At 36.3% G+C, this 20,074-nt stretch overlaps 1 protein-coding gene across 11 annotated transcripts in view; it reads left to right on the forward strand.

Moving 5' to 3' along the window:
* The window catches only part of NBEAL1 (neurobeachin like 1), an 86,105-nt gene that overhangs the window by 13,052 nt on the left and 52,979 nt on the right, over window positions 1-20,074 (forward strand). For all 11 annotated transcript variants that reach the window (XR_014586373.1, XM_083842772.1, XM_083842771.1 and 8 more), the window contains exons 3-10: window positions 4,523-4,614; window positions 10,064-10,225; window positions 11,590-11,671; window positions 11,874-12,001; window positions 14,122-14,204; window positions 15,375-15,460; window positions 16,171-16,477; window positions 17,437-17,543. Coding sequence is in view for 10 of the 11 variants with exons in the window: in XM_083842772.1 (XP_083698898.1) it covers window positions 4,523-4,614; window positions 10,064-10,225; window positions 11,590-11,671; window positions 11,874-12,001; window positions 14,122-14,204; window positions 15,375-15,460; window positions 16,171-16,477; window positions 17,437-17,543 (1,047 nt within the window). In the remaining variant the exon portion in view is untranslated. The remainder of the gene's footprint in view (window positions 1-4,522; window positions 4,615-10,063; window positions 10,226-11,589; window positions 11,672-11,873; window positions 12,002-14,121; window positions 14,205-15,374; window positions 15,461-16,170; window positions 16,478-17,436; window positions 17,544-20,074) is intronic.

The following is a 20,074-nucleotide window of genomic DNA, read 5'->3' on the forward strand; positions in this document are numbered from 1 at the left end:
ATCAGTCTTCACAAAGAGTAGACAAAGCTGTTATAACTTGTAGATAATTTAGTATATCAAAGATAAGAGCCTGTCCCAAGTTGGTGTAGATTTTACTTAGTTTCTTGTATTTTCATTGCCTTAGAGTGTTGTATCGGTCAGAATGGCTTTAGGCGAATCCTTCTCTTTTTAAGCTTTGCTTTAGTGCCGGTAAGCACTGAAGTTGGTGTTGGTATTAGGAGCTTGTTTCCTGGTTGTGCCAAGGCGAAGTGTGGCCTTGCTAGAGTTTCTGTATAGTGCAACTGTTAAAACAGTAGGCTCTATGGGAAAATTGCTCATTGGCAGCATTTAGCTCCAGTCTTGGGTTACGTATTGGAGTACAGTGTGGAGTTCTACTGATTTTATTTAGTAACTCTTTTCCTTCTAGCATTGCGCTAAACATGTTGAAAAAACAACAACAAAGACTGCTAGGTGTGTTGTTGTTGTTGTTTGTTTTTATTTTTGTACCTGTTGGAAACATGCTAGAGCTCAGACCTGGCAGTGTTTCATTTTAAAGGGCTGTGGTGACTATTGTTGTGCTAAGGGAATTGTATAAAAATGGAGGTCTAAAGTGTGTTTAAAAAAAAATAGTAGTATTTAAATAAAGGGAGGTATAAGGAAGTGTTTTTTCTTTCAGGTGCTCTGAGCTACCTGATTTAATAGGCTTAAAATAATTCTTTTCATTAGTGCAGATGAATGACTGTTGCTATAGCAGTTTCACAGGCCTTTACTGCAATGCACTGAGCTCAGAAGCCTAAGCTTAGGTCCTACGTGTTTGTGGTTTGCTTCACAGTTATCAGCTAAAGAGCTTTGCAGTTTATTTATTTTTTCTTTTTTTTTTTCTCCTCTCCTTCTTATAGCTTTGCACATATCCTTATAGTGACGCATCTTTAAGATTGCTTTGTTAAAAGTATGGTTGTGTCACTCTGAAGAGAAACAGCCAACTGAAGTTGGATTTTAGCTTCTGGGAATTTTGAGCTTTGACAAAAGAAAACTGTCTTCCTGAATTTTCAATAGATGCATTTTCTATATATGAATTACTATTCGGATGAGACTGTATATATATGTCTGCACAAAAGCCAGCCAAGTTTCAGGTAAAGAAATTAAGTTCTTAGGGTAGTGACTTAGAAAGCTGTAAGGTTTCTACAATCAACATTTTCTTATTTTCTAGTGACTGGAAAGTTGTAATTAGTGGAAGATGTTTTACTACCACTTACATCTTTTTTTTTCCTGCTTTTACTGATGTTGTCCAAATCAAAAAGTTCCTTCTGTCTTTCTTGCTGACCTAATGGGGCATGTCTGCAGAGTGTGTGTGTGTGTATGGAGGAGGTTGGGAAAGAGTACCGAAGTCACCTTGGTTTATCACGGTATGTCCTTGTGGTGCGTTATCAAAGCATAGGTTGATTTGTAAGCTGTGCTTTAAAAGCATGGTACATCTTCAGCTAACACCGCTAAAAACAATTCGGAGCTGCAGTCTGACATACAGCCTCCAGCTACCTGTCTGCAGAATGACAACAAAATGGTAATTATGAAAGCAGTGAAAAAGAGAATATATTCCATGGGTTTCACTGTTTTAACTGGTAACAAGGCTTTTGAGTATTTAAGATGCTTTGTTATGGTCTGCTGAAGTTATACATCTTCCTTAGGAGGACGGCAGAGAAAATGGGAGAGCTAACAAGTTATAGCGAATTGTTCGGAGCTGGGGTTGCAGGTCAGTGATTTGTTGCTCTCAGTAGCAATGCAGATCTGAAGTACTCCCATACTCCTGGGCTGCAACCTCCTGCTGTGTGGTAACACAGCTGTTTGTCAGATTGCAGCATGTACTGTCTCAGAAAGTTGATTTGGCATTAAAGAACACAGACAAACATGTTCATGTTTGAATTAGGTCAAGTTATATTCTGATGTTAGTTTGGTTTACCACTTCTGTCATGAGAAAAGAGAGCTTAGTTGAAAAGGGGAGTGGGAAGAGAACAAATCCACTGATGACATCAAGAAGAAAACCATCAGAAGGAGAATAAAAGCAGGGACAGGGAGAAGAAAGATTATGAAGAAGGGAGAAGTTAGAAATGAAATAGAAGAAGGGGAAAAATTTAGGGAAAAATGAACAGGAAAATATATTGGAGGCAATGAAAGCAAATAATCCTACAGAAGATACATATCTAGCTGAGAGTTTCATTTGGTGCATGTTGTCACAGTATCTGAATATATATAATTAATAGTGATGGTGAAGTAAATTGTGTCAGGGTTTCTGATGCTTGTAGAGTTAAAGAGGGTCTTGGAGGTAGGAGGAAGGGTCTAGAATGCAAAGGGAATTGCTGTGCTTTACAATTCCTGTAGATGCTGTGGAAAGAACACCGAAAAAAGGTTTGCAGCGCTTCAGATTCTAGTTTTGCATTTTTATTTTGTGCTATCTTCCTCCTGGTAGGCTCTTTTGCATGTAGGTGTCTTGAACTGAGAGGACTCTGTGTACAGTCAGTTTGTCTTGGTGACTTGTTCTTTTACATCAACATTGCCCCCTGAATGCTGTGTGTGTTTCTGTTATTTACGGATTGCTCCTTGGTCTTAACATGGCAGGGAAATAATCTCTTGTTTGGGAACATCTGTGGTAATATAAAGGCAACAAGGAAAAGGGAGGAGATACAGAAAAGAGAGAAGGGAAGGATGAGCAAAACTTCAGAACTTTCTGAAAAAATTATAAATTGTGGATTAGATTTAGTAAAATCTAAAATATATTATGCAAATATTTTAAAACGATTTTAAAAACAATTTATAACAAAGTATGGGAGAGCATGGATGTGTGTTAATGGACACGAGCGGAGTCCTTTGCTTAGTCCTTGTTAAGGAAGCTGTTGGCTTTGGTCTGGCAGCTTGCTATTGAAAGTTAAGCAGCTTGACTTTTAAAGTGAGACTATTTCAAATGACATTTTGAAAGAATTTTCCTGTTTTTTTTTTGTTTGTTTGTTGTTTTAGTATCCTCCTTCCTCCCTATCTGTAAGTCAGTTGCTTTGAGGTTTCAGATAGGGAACAGTGAGGTGACAGAAGAACATACTGGTGGCTGGGTTGTTCACATTCATTAGATATTAAGAAGGTAGCAACCATCGCCTCAGATTCCTTGGGCTGCATTGGTAATGGCATTTCATCTTCAATCAAAAGACAATAACGTAGTGAAGCTGATTTTTACCCTGCTTTTACTAAAATTGATTTTTTTCCTTGATAATCCCAGGTGTGGTAATCCCTCACTGCTTTATTTGTAGTAATTCAGTTGTAAAGTGGATGGAGTAGAATTTTCTGTAAGGAGGGAGAATCAAGTTAAAATCTCCTTGGCAGCTTTCCTGAACTCCTTAAGAGCTGACACCTTTCCTATGCAAGTTCATAATACAAGTTGTCCCCTTCAGAGTGTATTATTAATGTCCCTTGATTTTTTTTTCTTTGTTTGAATATCCTGTTATAATGGTCTGATGTAAATTATAAGCACAATTGTGTTTGGAAATATAAAGCTTGTACATGCTTTCGGGTTTAGGGCTACCACACCGAGATGCAAGTTTTCTGACTTGTTTGGGTTTGCCAGGGTGTGACCCTGCATGTGATACCATTATGACAGTGTGGCATAAGAGAAGCCTTGTTATTACAGCAAGTAAATCAGTAGAAGCTAGAATAAATAGGTTTTCTTGTTTGTTTTTCTCTGGTCATATCTTAGCCTGAAGTTGTCAACGTGTTATCAGCCAAATGCTTCTGGCAAACGGTTTACCTGTTGCTTTTTGCAAGTCTTGTCTGTTTGGCACCCTACAGGTTCTAGTATCTGTCCTCCCTGCTGGCACAGCATCTAGTCCTGAGGGATTGCTGGTCATGAACAGAATCCATGTGCTCTACCAAGAACAGTTAGGAAGCCTGCATTTAAAATCTATCTATTTTATAGATATCTAGTGTACAAGTCACAGGCTCTGCATAGCTTCTTGGAACGCTTTATCTGATCAGCTACTAGCTGCCGTGTTGATCAATGAATGAAGAAAAATGCAAATTATTTTTGTGATTAGAATTGTCACGAGTTATTGCTTAATTTCATAAGACTTAAACAATGTTATTTACTAGTTATCTACTAACTTCCATGCTATCAAGAATAGAATATACTAGTAAATTTTTAAAGTTGGTATGTATTAGAAAACTAGTAACCTCTGAAGAGTAAGTAATGGTTGTTTGGGGAGTGGGTTTGGGAAGCTAAAATACTTTCGTTGGCATTGACACCAGTAGCATGAACTAATCAATAGATAAATACCCAGAGCCAGAACGTCACATCACGTAACATTGCTGAGAATTCTGAAGGACGCAATTTCTTTAAACAACTTTTTAAAACTTTAATCATAAAAAATCAGTCTATTCACTCCTTTCTCCCACCTGGAATGTATTAAATAAAGCTTTCCATTCAAGTTAATACTACAGAGTTGCTGACTAATGATCTCAGGTACTGTATTACTTAATGTTCTTCCACCCTTTTTTTCTTTTACAGAAAGATCCAGATTACCTGAAGCTTTGGTTGGATAGTTTTGTTTCTAGCTACGAACAGTTTCTGGATGTGGACTTTGAGAAACTGCCAACTAGGTATGTAGAATTACAGACCTGTTTACCTTTGATATCTGAACCAGACCTGGCTGAGAGCCCAGTCTCTTTCAATATCAGTACCACTTTTAAACAAAAGAATGCTTTTAATTGTTGAGTGGCACTCCTGTTCTTTTGAAGGTCAAGTTGAGTTGGGAATGATGAAACTAGGCAAATACTGGTATTTGTATTATATCAGGAGATGGCATCTCAGTGTTCACTTGTTCCTGCTCACAGAAATATAATCGTTCTTCCTTATAAATTTGTGGAATATGTATTCATTATTAAATGTTGCAGATGAAATAGTATAGTATTAGTACTTGCTATCTGTACCAGTAGTGACTGAATAGAAGTAAGGTCTAGGAGGAGAGGTTTGTGATATTATTTCTGGCATTGCTTCAAGAGTGAGGATGAGGTGAAATGCTCAAAGAAATTTTTGGTTTTTAGCTGAAAAATTTTTAAAAATTAAAATGCACAAATGATGGACTTTCAAGTGGTCTTTGCATCTGTGAAGACTTTAGTTCGGTGGCGAGAGTATTAGTGACTTCACCTATGATGTTGACCGCAAGCATGAAAATATAATCATGAGATGGGTATTGAAGTCTAATTTCAGATATTCATCTTTACTATTTCGAATTTGCTTTCTATGCTCTAAGGATTGTGTTTTCAAGACAGACTAACTTTGCAAATGAGGAACAGAAACCTTGGACTGGTTTTTTTTGAGATGTTTGCATGAACTAAGGATTTTAAGAAAAAACAAATGTTAGAGGGTTCAGAAATCATGAGAACCAGTGTCAGTATTATGGCTGCTATTGCTACTGGTGAGTGAATACAAAGAATGCCTCTCTCTGCATGATGGCTGCAGTCCAAGCCCTGTTGAAATCAATGGAAATTCTCTAATGGACTTTGGATCAGATCCTGTTTGAAGTGTAAGTGATAGCCTCTCCTGTTACAAGGAAATGAAGAATGCTGCAACTGGATCTCAGTGGATAAACACTGGGCATCTCATCTATTTGTATGAAATTTTTCTTATTCATGCTTACATTAATTCAACCGCTAAGCAAGAGCTACAAATTAGTTCTGTACTCTTTCAGAAGATATGTTTTCTTTGCAGTGAGTTATCAAAAATACATCTTATGTTTAGTTCAGGAAAAATGTTTTTCCTTTAACACAAGTTATCTTTTAACATGCTATTTAATATTGAAATGTGTTCAGTAGAAGAGAAGGGTATTTTGGTACTCCTTTTTTTTTTGTGCTCATGTTTTTTGTTGTTGTTTTTTACAGTAACATAGTAAAAGATTAAAAAGAAATGTGAAGCTTACCTGTGCAGAAGAGTAGCAGCATCTTCATTGTGCTAAATAATGGTTTTGTGAGCATAAAATCCCATATTTTTCTGAGGTTAATGACAGGATTAGTGGTTTAGCCTGAAAGAATAATTTTATGTAGATTTAAAGTCATTTGTACAACAGATGTAGAGAAAATGTATCAAAACAACGTAGGGATGAAGGCAGGTTATACTCGTGCTTTGACGGCTGGATTTAAAAATTACACTGTTAGAGAGCAGATATTAAAATTAACGAAGAATTGTTGTTTCTGCCCAGGTTGGCATTTGAGACATAATCAGGCTTAAGAAAAGTAGCATCTTTCTAGCATTTATTGATGAATATTTAAGCATTAAGCATTAAGGAAGTGATATTACTGAGCCTGCAAAAGAGAACACAGATGAGTGTGGAACCGCCTGTTTTCCAGTGGCTGTGCTCTTAAGGCTAAAAGACCCTGTGGACTCAGGCATCCAGTACTCCTTTTCATTGCCTCCCTCTGTCGAATGTAGTTGAGAGCAGTCAAGAACAGCAGTAATTACTAGAACAGGGACTGACATGACCCTGCTTTTTCATTATGTAAGTTTTGGTGTGCTTTCCAGCTAAGTGCCTGAAAGACCTTGTGTATTGAAGGGCAAAAGCCAGGAAATGATGAGCAACTGTGTTAGGACAAGGAAGCTTGTACAAACTGCTGGACAAAATTAACCTTTTGGAAGACTGCCATGGAGTTTTATGTCAATGTAAAACATGTTTTGTTTTTCATTCAAGAAAACAACACTTAAGAAATGTAATGAAAACGTTAGTCTGTTTTTCTGAAAGAAGTACTCTTAAGTGACAGTGTCACTTGCTGATTTAACTGATAAGACTGTTTCTTCTATAAATTAAAGTATATTATTTCCTGAAACCTGTTTTGGAAATTGGAAAGATGCACATAATAGAGAACTTGGAAATCTCTAAACTTGGTGGATAAGTGTATCCATTGGTATGATTTGGCTGTAATAATAAGTAGAGTTTATACAGTCATACAGTTTATAAGTTATACAAATTCAGTTATACCTACGTCTTTGTGCATCTTCCCTATATTTTTAAGTGAAGTGATTTATTAATGGTGTCTACAGTTATTTTTTTTACTGAGAAAATGGGGATATTGCACAAGAAAATAACTGCTGACAGCTTTGAACATTGAGCACAAAGGATTAATACACGTCTCTTCCTAAAAAAGAAAAACACAACAAACCAGCCATCTCATCAGTATCTACACTAGATAGGATAAAATGTTTACCAGCTGGTGGGAGGTTTTTTCCCCATCACTGAAGGGAATAAATTGTCATTTGGTTTAATGCTTTGAGAAACAACAAAGATCTCCAGAGTGTTGTCATGCTCTTTTTCTGGCTTTGGTTTGCATGCTGTCGCACAAAGGAGCTTAAAGGAAACTCATGCAAAGTACCACAGACACCATACTTGGTTAGCATATGGACTCCAAAGCCACATAGAAAAGATGCAGGAATCATGAGAGTAAAGCTGATTACATGCTTACTAGAAACTGGCTGCTGAAAAGTGACGCTTGGTTTTTTGCAGCCTTTGTTCCAAAGCGCTTGCTTACCGCTTTGGTGGGGGAGAGGTTGAGTCCCACTGTGCGGATTTAGGCCGTAATTGGATGAATACACTGTAATGACAAATTTAACTTCCTCTCAAAAAACCTGGGATGAGAATTTATGCTGCTGCGTAACCATTTTATTGTGGTGCAAGGAGATTGTAAATAAGAGAACCTAAATGCATCAAGAACTCAGATTTTTGAGGTAGGGTACCAGTAATCACATAAGACCATCTGTTAAGGTATGATTTTTTTTTTTTCTTTTTGAATAGCTAGTTTATAAAACAAGTCTTGTCAGGAGAAAAAAAAAATGCACAGATGTTGGTTATATACATCTAACTTTTAAATTTGTATGGTAATACAGTGGTGACTTGCTCTGGGCTGGAAAGAAGTTCAATTATTTAAGCTCTGCAAATATATTCAGTCTGAGAAATCCCAGAAGATGAGCATTTCTTGAGCTGGTCTCACACAAAGCAGTTAAATCTTAGGGGTTAGTCAATGGCACAGACGTGTGTCTACTGCAGAGGGAACAATCTTTGGTACGTGAGGCATGGAGGGTGTGCCATTTGCTTTCCTACAAAGCATTTTATGATCTTACGAAACAGAGACTTGTTGGCCATTTTAGCGAAATTACTTCTGATGTAGAACTTCAATTGTCAAAATTACATTCTTAATACAGAGGTGGTGAATTAGCAGATGATTATGAGCAATGCTTGTGGTATGGAGGGTATGGATCTAACAGCATCTTGAGGGATGAAGCTGCTATCACAGAAGTTAACATTTATTTGTCTTTTTTAGCAGCTGTGTGGTGAAAAAAGCAGTTGCTCTCAGTTTTGTCAGCTAGAGCCTAGGTCCTATGAAAATTTCTGTCAAAACTTTTCAGATCCCTTGAGCAAGATCTGAAAAGCAAATGGCATAACTGCAGAAGCAAGAGGATGAATAGTATTAGGTTCTCTGTATCCGTGTAGGGGACCGCTTGTTTTCTGGGACCTGGGAACTTGCTGTCACTTGTGCCTGTGGAGTTGTTTTACTAAATGGTCTCTCTTTTATGTAAGTTTCAATTTCAACTTCCTTTTCAATGTAGTTGACACACTGTTCCTCCTTTCCCTCAGTTTATTGGTATCACTGTGTTTTGTCACTCACTGCATTTCCCCATGCCTTTTGAAGCTTGTTCATACACAAATATGTACATGCGTGTCGTAACTAGTTCCCAAGTTAGCCATGTTTCTTGTGTGATTTTTTTTTTTGTAATTTTTCCCTGGGCTTGGCTGTATTGAAGGCTTCTGTAAGCTGTAAGGCTCTAGCTTGTCTTCCTCTTCCTGTGTAAAGTTCATAGTGGATGTGTCAGGGTAAATGGTTGATGCCACAGACAAATTCTGCCATGTGAAGCAGTGAACGTACAGCTTGCTGACAGACAGCTGCCCTTTAACATGAGCCAAAAGGAGCTTCAATGAACAGTCTTCATCCCAGAGAATGCTTTAACACATCTATAAATTACTACGGTGTTGCTGAAATGGGTTACTGTATGGCTATTCTAGAAGTACTGGCTTAGCTACTGGTTTTATTTTTGAGTTATTTTCCTTCTTTTGGTTCTCACTGGTGTATTTCTACAAATGTTTCAGTTTAACAAAACAATGAGCAAGAGTACCTCATGTCCTTCAGGACTCTGTCTGGCCTTGATAGAGTTATTGAATTTAAGACCAACACAAGAGTCTTTTTTTGGCCCCTAAGAATAGGTAGTTATCAGACGAGGAAAAAAAAAAAAAAATGTGTGTGGCCGGGGGAGCTATTTGCTGAATTAAGGACACAAAATAGTATGGATGGGTCAGGTTTTCATGCAACATCTGTGTGCCAGGAGTCAGATGAGTTGCTGGGAGCTCTCCCTCTTGTACATTCAGACCCTGATTTTCAAATCTTCCTGCATTTAATTTTGAACTGTGAACTGTTTCTTTTTTTCCTGTATTAAATCTAAAAATCTATTTTTTTTCTGTATTAAACCTCATTTTCTCCTAGTTAGGGTAGTTTATGTAAGAAAAACATGAAGTTTCTTGTGCATTATTGCCAGCTGGGCTTCTCTAACTATTGAGAAATTGGCATCTAACTTATTTTAGTCTTAATTATAAGGTTGAAAATGTTCACTTGTGTTTAGTTTCATGTTTTATTTCACTGTGGCCTTTTTTAGTAATTTTGGCAGGCCACCTGTTTACCTACTGAAGATCATACAATTTCTCTGCAGTGATAAAAGCAGATCAACTCATGTAAGAGAATTTAGGAATCCACCTATGGTATTCTTAACACTTTTTCTTTTTTTGTCCTTTTTTTTAAATGCAGTTCTTTGAGGAAGAGGATGCTCAAGCTGGCTTATTGCCACCAGGCATTCCCTTGTACTTCATAGGAAGTGTTTGTGAACCATCAGTTGCCACAATTCAGTAACCTTTCTTATACAGGTTTATTGGAACGCTACGTGAGCTCACTGAAATAGATGCTAATGTGTCAATCCCAGGATTAAGAGTTGTGTGTGTTTGTTTTTTATTTTTAGGGTGGATGACATCCCTCCAGGAATATCGCTGCTTCCTGACAATATTCTTCAGGTCCTTAGACTCCAGCTGCTGCAGTGTGTCCAGAAAATGTCAGATGGACTAGAAGAGCAGCAGCAGGCCCTGTCACTTTTGCTTGTGAAATTCTTTATCATCCTTTGCAGGTATTTGTTCTGGTTGCTACCTCAAGAAGGATATTGTTTTGTTTAAGTAATCTAGATGCAGCGTAGAGATTCTGATGATGTATACAATGTGATTTGACACTTTCTAGTAGAAACAGAGAAATGCCACTTATCACAATCTTCAAACTAAAGAAAGAGGGAGCAATGCAATCAGCGATGTTTGTCACAAAAAATGGAGTAGAAGGGGCTTAGACACTAAATTCTTTGTAATTATCTAAGATATATTTATGTGAATTCAAAGCATGGCGTACCTGGTATAAGAAATACTTTTAAAAGAAAAGTCACACTTCAGCTAGTGTTGGATATGAAAGAACTCGAAAGAGGATTGTACAGGAAGAACTGCTTCACATTCTTAACATGCTTATAATTCCATAAACAGCTTAGGGATCTGACTTACTCTATTAATGCAATTGGCTTCCTTCTGAAACTTATGCTTTATTTTGTAATACTGTTCAAGCAGGTAAACGCCTCTGTTTTTAGGGATATATTTCTCCACATTTCTTCAGTTTTTTATTACAAGCTGCATTGAAAGAGGAAGGGGATAAAGTATATAATAGGGATCCTTCTTTTCTGGGAAGTATTTACGCTTTTTTGAGTCCTTTGGTCTTCCTTCTCCCTACAACAGTACAAAGAGGTGTAGGACAGTGTTTAAGTATCCTAGAATATTAAATATAAGCTGAGTAGATTGTGGTTGCTGTGTTGATGAATTACCAGCTGTTTTAAGTCTAAATTGCTGAAAAGTTCTCCTTACATCATCACTTTAGTATTTGATCTTTGTGACGTTCTCAAAACTGAGAAATAATGCCTCTTTGTTGCTGTTGATTTATTTAGTGTTCTAAATGCCTCTTTGTTGCTGTTGATTTTAGTGTTCTAAAATAATCTTAGATGTTTCTTTTCCTTGGGATAATTTCAAGTGCGTGACAGCTTCTAGGTAATATATTTGCTTGAACTTTTAGACAGTGTACATGACTGCAGTATCAGTCTCCTTGTAAAGCTCTAGTAATGTGGAAGAAACTGAATTTATTGTCTCTATCAGATACCATTTCTGAGCTTTCTATTTAAAGTGTCCTGGGAATCTGCTTAACCTCTGAAACCCCAAATTCCATATAGAGCTGGCCTACAGCAGGGTGACTCAGGCGTTTCTTTTCCTTCCTGTTAGAAGAAAGCTTGTGTACTATGTTACTGTGGCAGAAATAAACATTTGAGTACATGCAGTCTTTTGGGGAGTAATTTTGAAATGCTGATACAATTTTCTATGATTATAGATTGACTACTAAAACATTGTTTGAACTAGCCTCACATAGTACACTGTGTACATTTCTGTGGTTTCTGTGTTGCCTTCATAGAAATTTGGCTAACGTGGAAGAGATTGGAATGTGTTCATACATTAACCATGTTATCACCATGACTACATTATACATTCAACAGGTATGTGTTTACTAATTGTCGTCTGTCATTTTCCCCATCCGATACTTCCTGCTCTGGCTTATGTGATCCCCCTCTAAGTAAGAAAGTGTTTGTGGGGGAGAACATGAGGGTTCAGAGCTTCTGGAGGAGTACAGGAATTAATTTTTAATTATTAGAAATCTTCTGACAACAGCTTTTTTTTTTTTTTACCCCCCTTCCGCAGTTAAAAAGCAAAACAAAAGAGAAAGAAATGGCAGATCAGACCCCAATAGAAGAATTTGTGAGACATGCACTGGCTTTTTGTGAAAGTCTCTACGATCCATATCGAAACTGGAGGCAGCGAGTTGCAGGGTAAGTGTGGATCAGGACTGGATCATAAACTGTGTTTTATAACTGCAGATAAATTATATATATTAGGTTTCTAACAGAACTACTGCTGCATTATGTCAAACTAAAATAAAATGTAGTTGTGCGCTCAGTTATTGTGCTGTTGCATTTTACAGCTGTTTGAGTTGATAGTCATAAGCATTTGATTTGATGCTGTGTTAGTTCTTTTCAAAGATGCACACTTGAGAATAGAGTTAATGATTTTTTTACTTTTTTTTTTTTTTTTACCAAATTAAACATCATTGAGCAGGCACTCCTCAGACTGAACTTCAGTGCCACCAGAGTTGTCAGTACTGCTATATTCTGTTCCATTCAGTGCTAAAACTGAGCTCTAAGTCATTTTGAAAGGTGGGTAGAGAACTAGGAAATGGTCTTTCTGAGATTAATTTCTGTCGTTCTAGGCTCAGGCCCTGCTCTTAGAAGCTGCTAGTGATTCACTTCACTCTTCAGAGCCTCGCTGTTAAAAATTCCTATGAGATTTTTCATGCACAATTCTCCCTTATTAGTACCAAATTAATTACAATAACGTTAAACATAGTGGTCTTCCACACTATAGACAACAAGTTTTTCTCAAGTCTTGGAGTTGTTGATTGTTTCTTGCTGCTATCATTCAGAGCTGCTCTTCCTTTAGTTCCTTAGTTTTATTTCTATCAGGAACCTTTTGATATGCATAATAAATATTGGACTTATTCATGGAAATAACTAAAGGCATAGAAAGGTCACATCTCGTGTTACCTAGCCTTGTAAAATGTAGGGTCCCTTTTCACAGCTTACATTCTGTAGAACTGGGCTGCATTTGTGTGACAAGTCACTTCTGACTCCACACGTACAGAGTGGAGATCATACAGAGTGATGTACCTTGGTTGCTGGTGTTTCTTTGTAGCTGGCAACATGTAGTATGTTATAACACTTCATGGACTGCAGGTTTTAGGAGACTGTCCTTCACAGTAGAGTCATGATCTTAGAGTTTTTTTCCAACCTGAATGATTCTGTGACTAACTAGTCCAACGTTTAATCTAGTACTATTTAGTACTAGGTTAGATAAAACAAGTAATACTAAAGCTAGTAATACTGTCTTTTTTTTTTCCCACAACAGCTTGAATTGCTGTTCATGAAGTTTTAAGGAGAATGTAAGGATCACAACTTCTGGTATTTTTGTGCAAAATGAGTATTTTTCTCTTTTAGAACGAAGTACAGGTTGACACCAGTTCTCATGTATGGCCTGACAAAGTACTGCTAAGCTGTTTTCAGATGTAGCATAGGTAATGCCAGCACATCTCATGTTATATTAGGGAGAATATAAGTACTCAAAAACATTGACTTCGCATTCAATGAAGGTACAGAATATTACAATGAATCAATATAACCACATTGTAGAAAAGTGTTATATTTTTTGAAACTGGATGTGGTTTAGGTACATTTCAAAGATTACATGTATTTTCTGACAGTTTAAAGGTGTTTTTTTTAATGAGGTTATATATCTCACATTTTGTTTTGAATTTGTTTGTAACTGACCAACGTGAAGCTTTTTCCATTGCTTTTTCCTTTCAAAAATTTGCTCATTTCTCAAAACTATTGGAACAAGGAAGCCAGAGGGAAAGGGGTAGGTGAAAGCAGTTGAATTACAGCAAAAGAAATTTTTGAAGATCACAGTATAAATATGTTGCATCTTTGAAAAGAAGTTTATAAGTGTATTGGTAGAATTAATTCCCTTTAATTTGTTCTCCCTACCTCTCATAATGAACTCATAATAATGTTTTGTCCCCATTTCAAATTGCATGGTTAAGAACTTTGGCAGTTCAGCTGATGACTTAGTTACAATAAGCAAAGACTAAATAGGACTTGATGTTGTGTTTTTTTTTTTTTGTTTTTGACCAAACAATATGGTAAAACAGTACATTTTTCAAAAGAGTGGAACAGTAAACTCATGGTTAGCTGTGAATCATTTTTTCAGGGTGAAATACTTTTTACTATTTTTAGGACCTGCAGGCAAAACTTTTGATTTTTGGCAGGATTCTCTATGATGAAGTCATAAAGTAATAAATTACAAACAAAGTGTCATATCTTTTAAAATGTAATTTCAGACGTATCCTAAGTACAGTTGAAAAGAGCAGACAGAAGTATAAACCGGCTTCTCTCACGGTTGAGTTTGTCCCTTTCTTTTATCGTAAGTATTATCAGCGGCATGTTTGAAAATGTTCATCTTTGAAGGAGTGAAGTTAGCAATTCTAAGTTCCATTCCCCAAAGATTGTCTGATAAATGTAAAAGCATCTTACTTGCTTTCTGAGGCTGAATGAATTGAGTTGCTTTTTCTTGCTTTTTGCTCTGGGCAGCACCATCTTGCCATCCGTACTTGTCTTTGAAAGCCTGGCTTTTTTTTTTTTTTTTCAGGCTTCTTTCAGTGCCTATTGTGGTTTAATAGGGTTGATTCTGTGAATTCTCAACTTTTCCATTTATTTAAGTTGCTGAGCATGTGCTTAGGACCTTACTACCGTGGCAGTACTAAAGATTTTTTCTGGTCTACTCAAGCTCATGATTTTCCACATTTGACTAATGTTTTTAATTTGTCTCAAGCTCCCCAAAAGATTCAGAGGCTATAAAGTCAAGGAAGTAGTGGGCTTTGTTTCCTTTCAAGACCAGGTTTTAAAAATAACTGTGCAATTTTCTTTTGAAAGAAGACTTATACTTTCAGTATATATAGAAATATTTCTTACTGGTAACTTGTAATTGTCTTAAAAGTTACATTATTATTTTAATGAATATGGAATTCTTACACTTTCAATTTCTGTTTTTTGTTTGGAATCTCAGTTTTTAGAAACCCAAGTCATTAACATTTTTATCTTAGAAGTTACTAATGTTTTACAATGGGTAATTCCAAATAAAACAATCCTTCCTGGTTTCAGTTGCAGCTACTATGAGTGTTGTGTTAGCGTGTCCTCACTGCTTTGTGTATTAGCATGTCCTCAATAGTAAATAGCCCTCAAAAAAAGGGGCTTATTTTCCATTTTGGTGCAGTTGCTGTACCTCTGTAGGTCTGTCAGGCTTCCTGAAGCATGTTTTATGCGAGTTGAAGGTTTGGCTCTGTGAATTGCTGATAAATGTAGTGTTGTCATGTTCTTCTGATAATGCTGAAATGGGTGCATTTGTGTCTGTGACTTATGTGAAAAAAGTGGAGATTATATAGTTGAATTTTTTTAAGTTTGCATGGTGACAAGGAGCAGGGGAGCTTATTTTTTATTATTCCTGTTTTTTTGAGAGGTGGGGGGGAACAAAAACTTTGTATAATTTATGTGACCAAAATAAGGAAGCCTTGTACTTTTTATTTATTCCAATCAGAATGCTTTCAAGAAAGTGAACATCTCAAGGAAAGCCTGAAATGTTGCCTGCTACATCTCTTTGGAGCTATTGTGGCTGGTGGTCAGGTAAGGATGTTCTAAATTTTTTTCAGCTGCTGAAGTCTTCAACCTCCTTTTCATTGTTAACGGCTTATACATACCCCCATAATCAAGAAGAATTTGCTCACTATGAATTAGTTGTTAATCTTGTGAAATGTGAGGCCATTCTGTGCAATAGTATCTAAATGATAAAAGCTAGGTTCTTTTTTCAAATAGCAGTTGGTAGCTATAACTACATGTTCATAAGAAGTTACTATAATATTTTTGTATCATAAAAAAATATATTACTTCGCAGGTAGAAAGTTTAGTTGTAAAGATGTAAATTTTATGTCATCACGTGGAATACATCTAGCTTATTTCCTTGTGTGTTTCAGTAGGAGGTGCAGGGAGTTTGTGTGAAAACACAGGTCTAAAATGAAGTTTCAAATTAAGGTTTATTTAATAGTAGGAGGTTATCAAGGCTACTTTATAAGAATTTTGACATCTGTTTAAATAATGTTTCCTTTTCCCTTTAAGTATTCTCTTTTGAAAAAGAAGGCCTAGTTAAGTGGACGAGACGGGTCACATTTCATCTGTAGCCATCAGTGTAAACCAAGCAGAATGTTTCATATTTACCTAACAATTACAGTGCATAAATTACACACAATATCACATGTTGTATGATTCAGGTATTTTCAAACCAGCAGTTTCCATCTGAGTTGTTTTTCATCCTTAATTTTTTTCCCCATGGGTTTCAGAGGAATGCTCTTCAAGCAGTATCTCCTGCTACCATGGAAGTCTTGATGCGTGTTTTAGCAGACTGTGACAACTGGGATGACGGGAGTCCTGAGGAAGTGAGCAGAAAAGCAGAGCTTACTCTGAAGTGCCTGACAGAAGTTGTCCATATCCTTCTTACCAGCAGTTCTGACCAGCGGCAAGTGGAGACCAGTACAATATTGGAGAACTATTTCAAGCTGCTTAATTCAGACCATTCAGCTTTACCTAATTCAAGGCGATGTAGGCAGTGGGAGACCAGGTTCATAGCTCTACAGATCCAGATGCTGAGTGAGTACCAAATTGTGCAGTTCCTTTAAACTTCTCTTAATTAATAACTCAGAAACAAGTAATGATTCAATCATAATACTAATATAACTGGATGCTCTACAAATAAATGTTCGCTTCTCTATGCAACTGAAAAATTTCAAACATATCTTCTTTTTGATGTTACTTTAGACATACTCTGTTTCACATTCATATTTAACCAGAGTGTCAAGGTTCATGGACTGCCAGTCTCTGTTGAAATTTTTTTTGCTAGACAACAGCTGATGGTCTTCATAACTGCAGAGTAAGGAGGGTCTGTTAAAAAATACCCACGTGATGTCCATTTTGTGATAGTTTGCTTTTCAAATGGCATTACTATAAACACTGGCCAAAGATGATGGTCTTAAACAGTTGGTACTAAGTCATTAGAGGATTAATAAGATAAGCATTCAGGATTTGTGTTCTTTTATTTTTTTTCTCTCCACTTTGTTGTTCGGAGTGGCAAATATAAATATAGGTATTTCCTTCCCCAAAACTTCCAAGAAAACTGGAGTAGTATTAAGGTGACAAATGCTAACAATGAAAAGCTGCTGTAGAATACAGAGAAACTGCTTGATGAGGAAGCTAGTATTTCTGTGCTTTAAAAAAAAAAAAAAAGGCTGGTTAGGTACTTACAAATGGCAGTCTTTAAACAGAGCCCCAAAACAATCCAAGATATTATGTAGATGAATTTTTCTCCAGATATGGTAGGTTATGTGATTTTTATAGTGTCAAAATGTGTAGCTTCTAGTGCTCTGTGCTTAAAATGTACATATCTTTTGATCAAAGAATATATGACGTATAGTTTGTTGTAAAACTTTTTCACATTTATTATGTGCAATTTCTGATTGTGTTCCAAAGGTAACAGATAAAAAAAAAAAAAAAAGCTTAATGGATTTGGGAAGTATTTTGTTTTTGATGGCAGTTCTGTTTTAATTTTGTAGATACCATCACAGCCATGTTAGACTGCACAGATAGGCCTGTTCTGCAGGCAATTTTCCTTAACAGTAACTGCTTTGAGCATCTCATTCGACTGTTGCAGAACTGCAAGGTAAATTTTCCCTTATCTGTGTTTTTTTAACAAAACCAGTTTTGTAATGTTGCAGTTAAATTAATTACATTTATATACTCCTTCTAAATAAGATGTGATCTTTATAGCGTCTACATGCTGGAAGTAAAACTTTGGTTTGGTTAGAGCCAAAAATACTGTGAAAGATCTGAAAGATCTAAGTTGGTCTAATCATTTTTTTGCTAATGAAGTAGATTTCTTGTTTGTGTTATAATTAAAAATATTCATTTTGAGTTCTTCTGAGCAAAAAGACCTTTATAGGCACTGCTCAAGCTGTTAGAAATGTTCTTAGATTTGTTCTTCTCCTACATAGAGTCTAGTGTTTACAAAACTGTTTATTAATCTCAATCCCAGATGGGATCCCAGAATTTGCAAGCCAGTGTCTTCCAGTGATTCCTCTGTAGATTTCATTTCCCTCCTCATATTCAGCAATGTATGAAAAAATTGTTTGGATTATGATTTAACTGTACTTACAATGAGTGGCAGAATGCTAATTTACTTGAAATGTTTTTAACAGTGTTTGTGTTTTTTGTTTGTTTTTCATCTTTTGCTGAAAACAGTTTGTTTTACCTTTCCATTCTCCTACTGTGTTGGGCATCTGTGCCTATTTTTGTACTGACCTTGTACTCTGTAAGAAACTTCTTTCCTAGTTTCTTCTTAAATCACCAAGCAGTGAGACGTTTACCCGATCATGGAGACTCTGGCTTTGTTCCTGCTTTCATGTAAACAAGTGGGATTTATAATTTAGGAAAGCAGGAATGCTTGCTTTTTTTTTGATTGCTCCTTTCATTTCTACTCTGCCTGTATGTCTGTCATAAGATATGCATTTTGGAGCTTTTATCCTGTGATAGTCTTACATGCTACTGTGATGAATTGGGTATCAATGCTACCAGGTTACTACATAGTATTTTTATAAACTTTTTTTAGTGAAAATATCCCCAAGGATGATAAATGGGAAGGGGGGTGGATGTGGGAAAGATGTTTTATTTTCCAGTGTATCTCTACACTGTTTGAACATCAAATGGCAAAGATGAATTTAGTATTGGAATTAGGATTTCCCCTTGTTACTAGAGGAAGAAGACCCTATTTCTAGATTTTAATTTTTTTCTTCCCTGCGCATGAAGATCTTGCTACTGGATTCATTAGCAAGCTGTGTAAAACACAGTTCTGCAGCCCTGTGTCAGATAGCAGGAGAGTCCAGACACAGATACGAAACTCAGGAATCTATTGGATCTTCAGCAGATTTGAAGAGAGAGAAACTTTCATGGAAAGGAAAGGAGGGTTAAAGAAAATCCATACCACTGTTTCTGCTATAGGTATCTCAGCTTGAGGTATTCAAGCCCATACTTCTAGCCATACTTTAAAATCATTTTCTGTCCATCAGTCTTATAAAATTTAAATCTTTTTTTCCCCCATTTGCTGGTTTTAAGCCTTATGGACAAATTGTTTTCCCTTAACTATGCTCTAGGATTAGAGATCAGCATAAGGGCTTTTCAAAATTACTCAGTTAATTTTGGTGATCTGAATGTCACCTTTTGCCTGTGATATCCAAGAAGAGGGACTGTATTTTAAGAGGTGTCAGAAGGGACTCATTCTATCCTAAGACATTTAACTAGTTGCTCGTAGGTCCTAAATCTTTTCTCTTTGATTAAATTCTCTTGGAGATCAGACTTTGAGCAAAACACAATTACCTCTAGCAGTATGCCTGGTTGAAAACGTGTGATTATTGTTTGAACAGTTTTTACATAGAAGACTTTTGACATGTATTGTCAGAATTAAAGTAACCCATCTGAAAAAATTGCCCTTTTTTTGCATGTCTGCATTTCCTTTTGTTTAATGTTCTTATTTGCACTTGTTAATGCTATAACCCTCTGAGATGTATTGTAGTAATTCTGAAGTATTAAGTGCTCTTGACTGTCATGTACTTTTGAAACTGACTTGTATTTCTATGTGCTTTCACGCCTACGTAAGTCAAAGTAGTATCTTGAGTGTCTTCCTTTTGTTTACCCTTTTTTATGGAAGCTGATTTCCTAGGTTGCTCCTCTATGGAGAGAATGCCTAGTAGGTAATGGAAGAAAATGTATGAGGAAAAAATGGGGAATGCTTAGTTTTTACCCACTGAAAGAAAGGGTTTTTTTTTTTGGTGGTTGTTGTTTGTTTTGTTTTTAAAAGGATTTTAAAAACATTTTGATAGTGGAATATTTAACATGTCTCTTTAGAATGTAAAAACAGAAGAAAAGTTTTAGTCCTGATTAGATTATGACTGACCTATACACACACAGTGACTGCAATGGATTATGAAGATACTTGAGTGAGTTTTAAACTTGCAAATTCAGGTGGAGAGGGCAGGAATCTAGCTACTATACACAGAGCAATTTATGCTGAAAATGCTTTATAGGTATCCGTTTTATTTACAACTTGTCAGATTCTTAAAATAAAAGCAGAGATTTTTTACCCGTCTTCCTGTCCTGACGTTTATGTGCCTCAGAAATTCTACTGCTGTTGCTGTTTGA

The sequence above is a fragment of the Anser anser genome (genome assembly GCF_964211835.1).
Source record: "Anser anser genome assembly, chromosome: 6".
Taxonomy (NCBI): Eukaryota; Metazoa; Chordata; class Aves; order Anseriformes; family Anatidae; genus Anser; species Anser anser.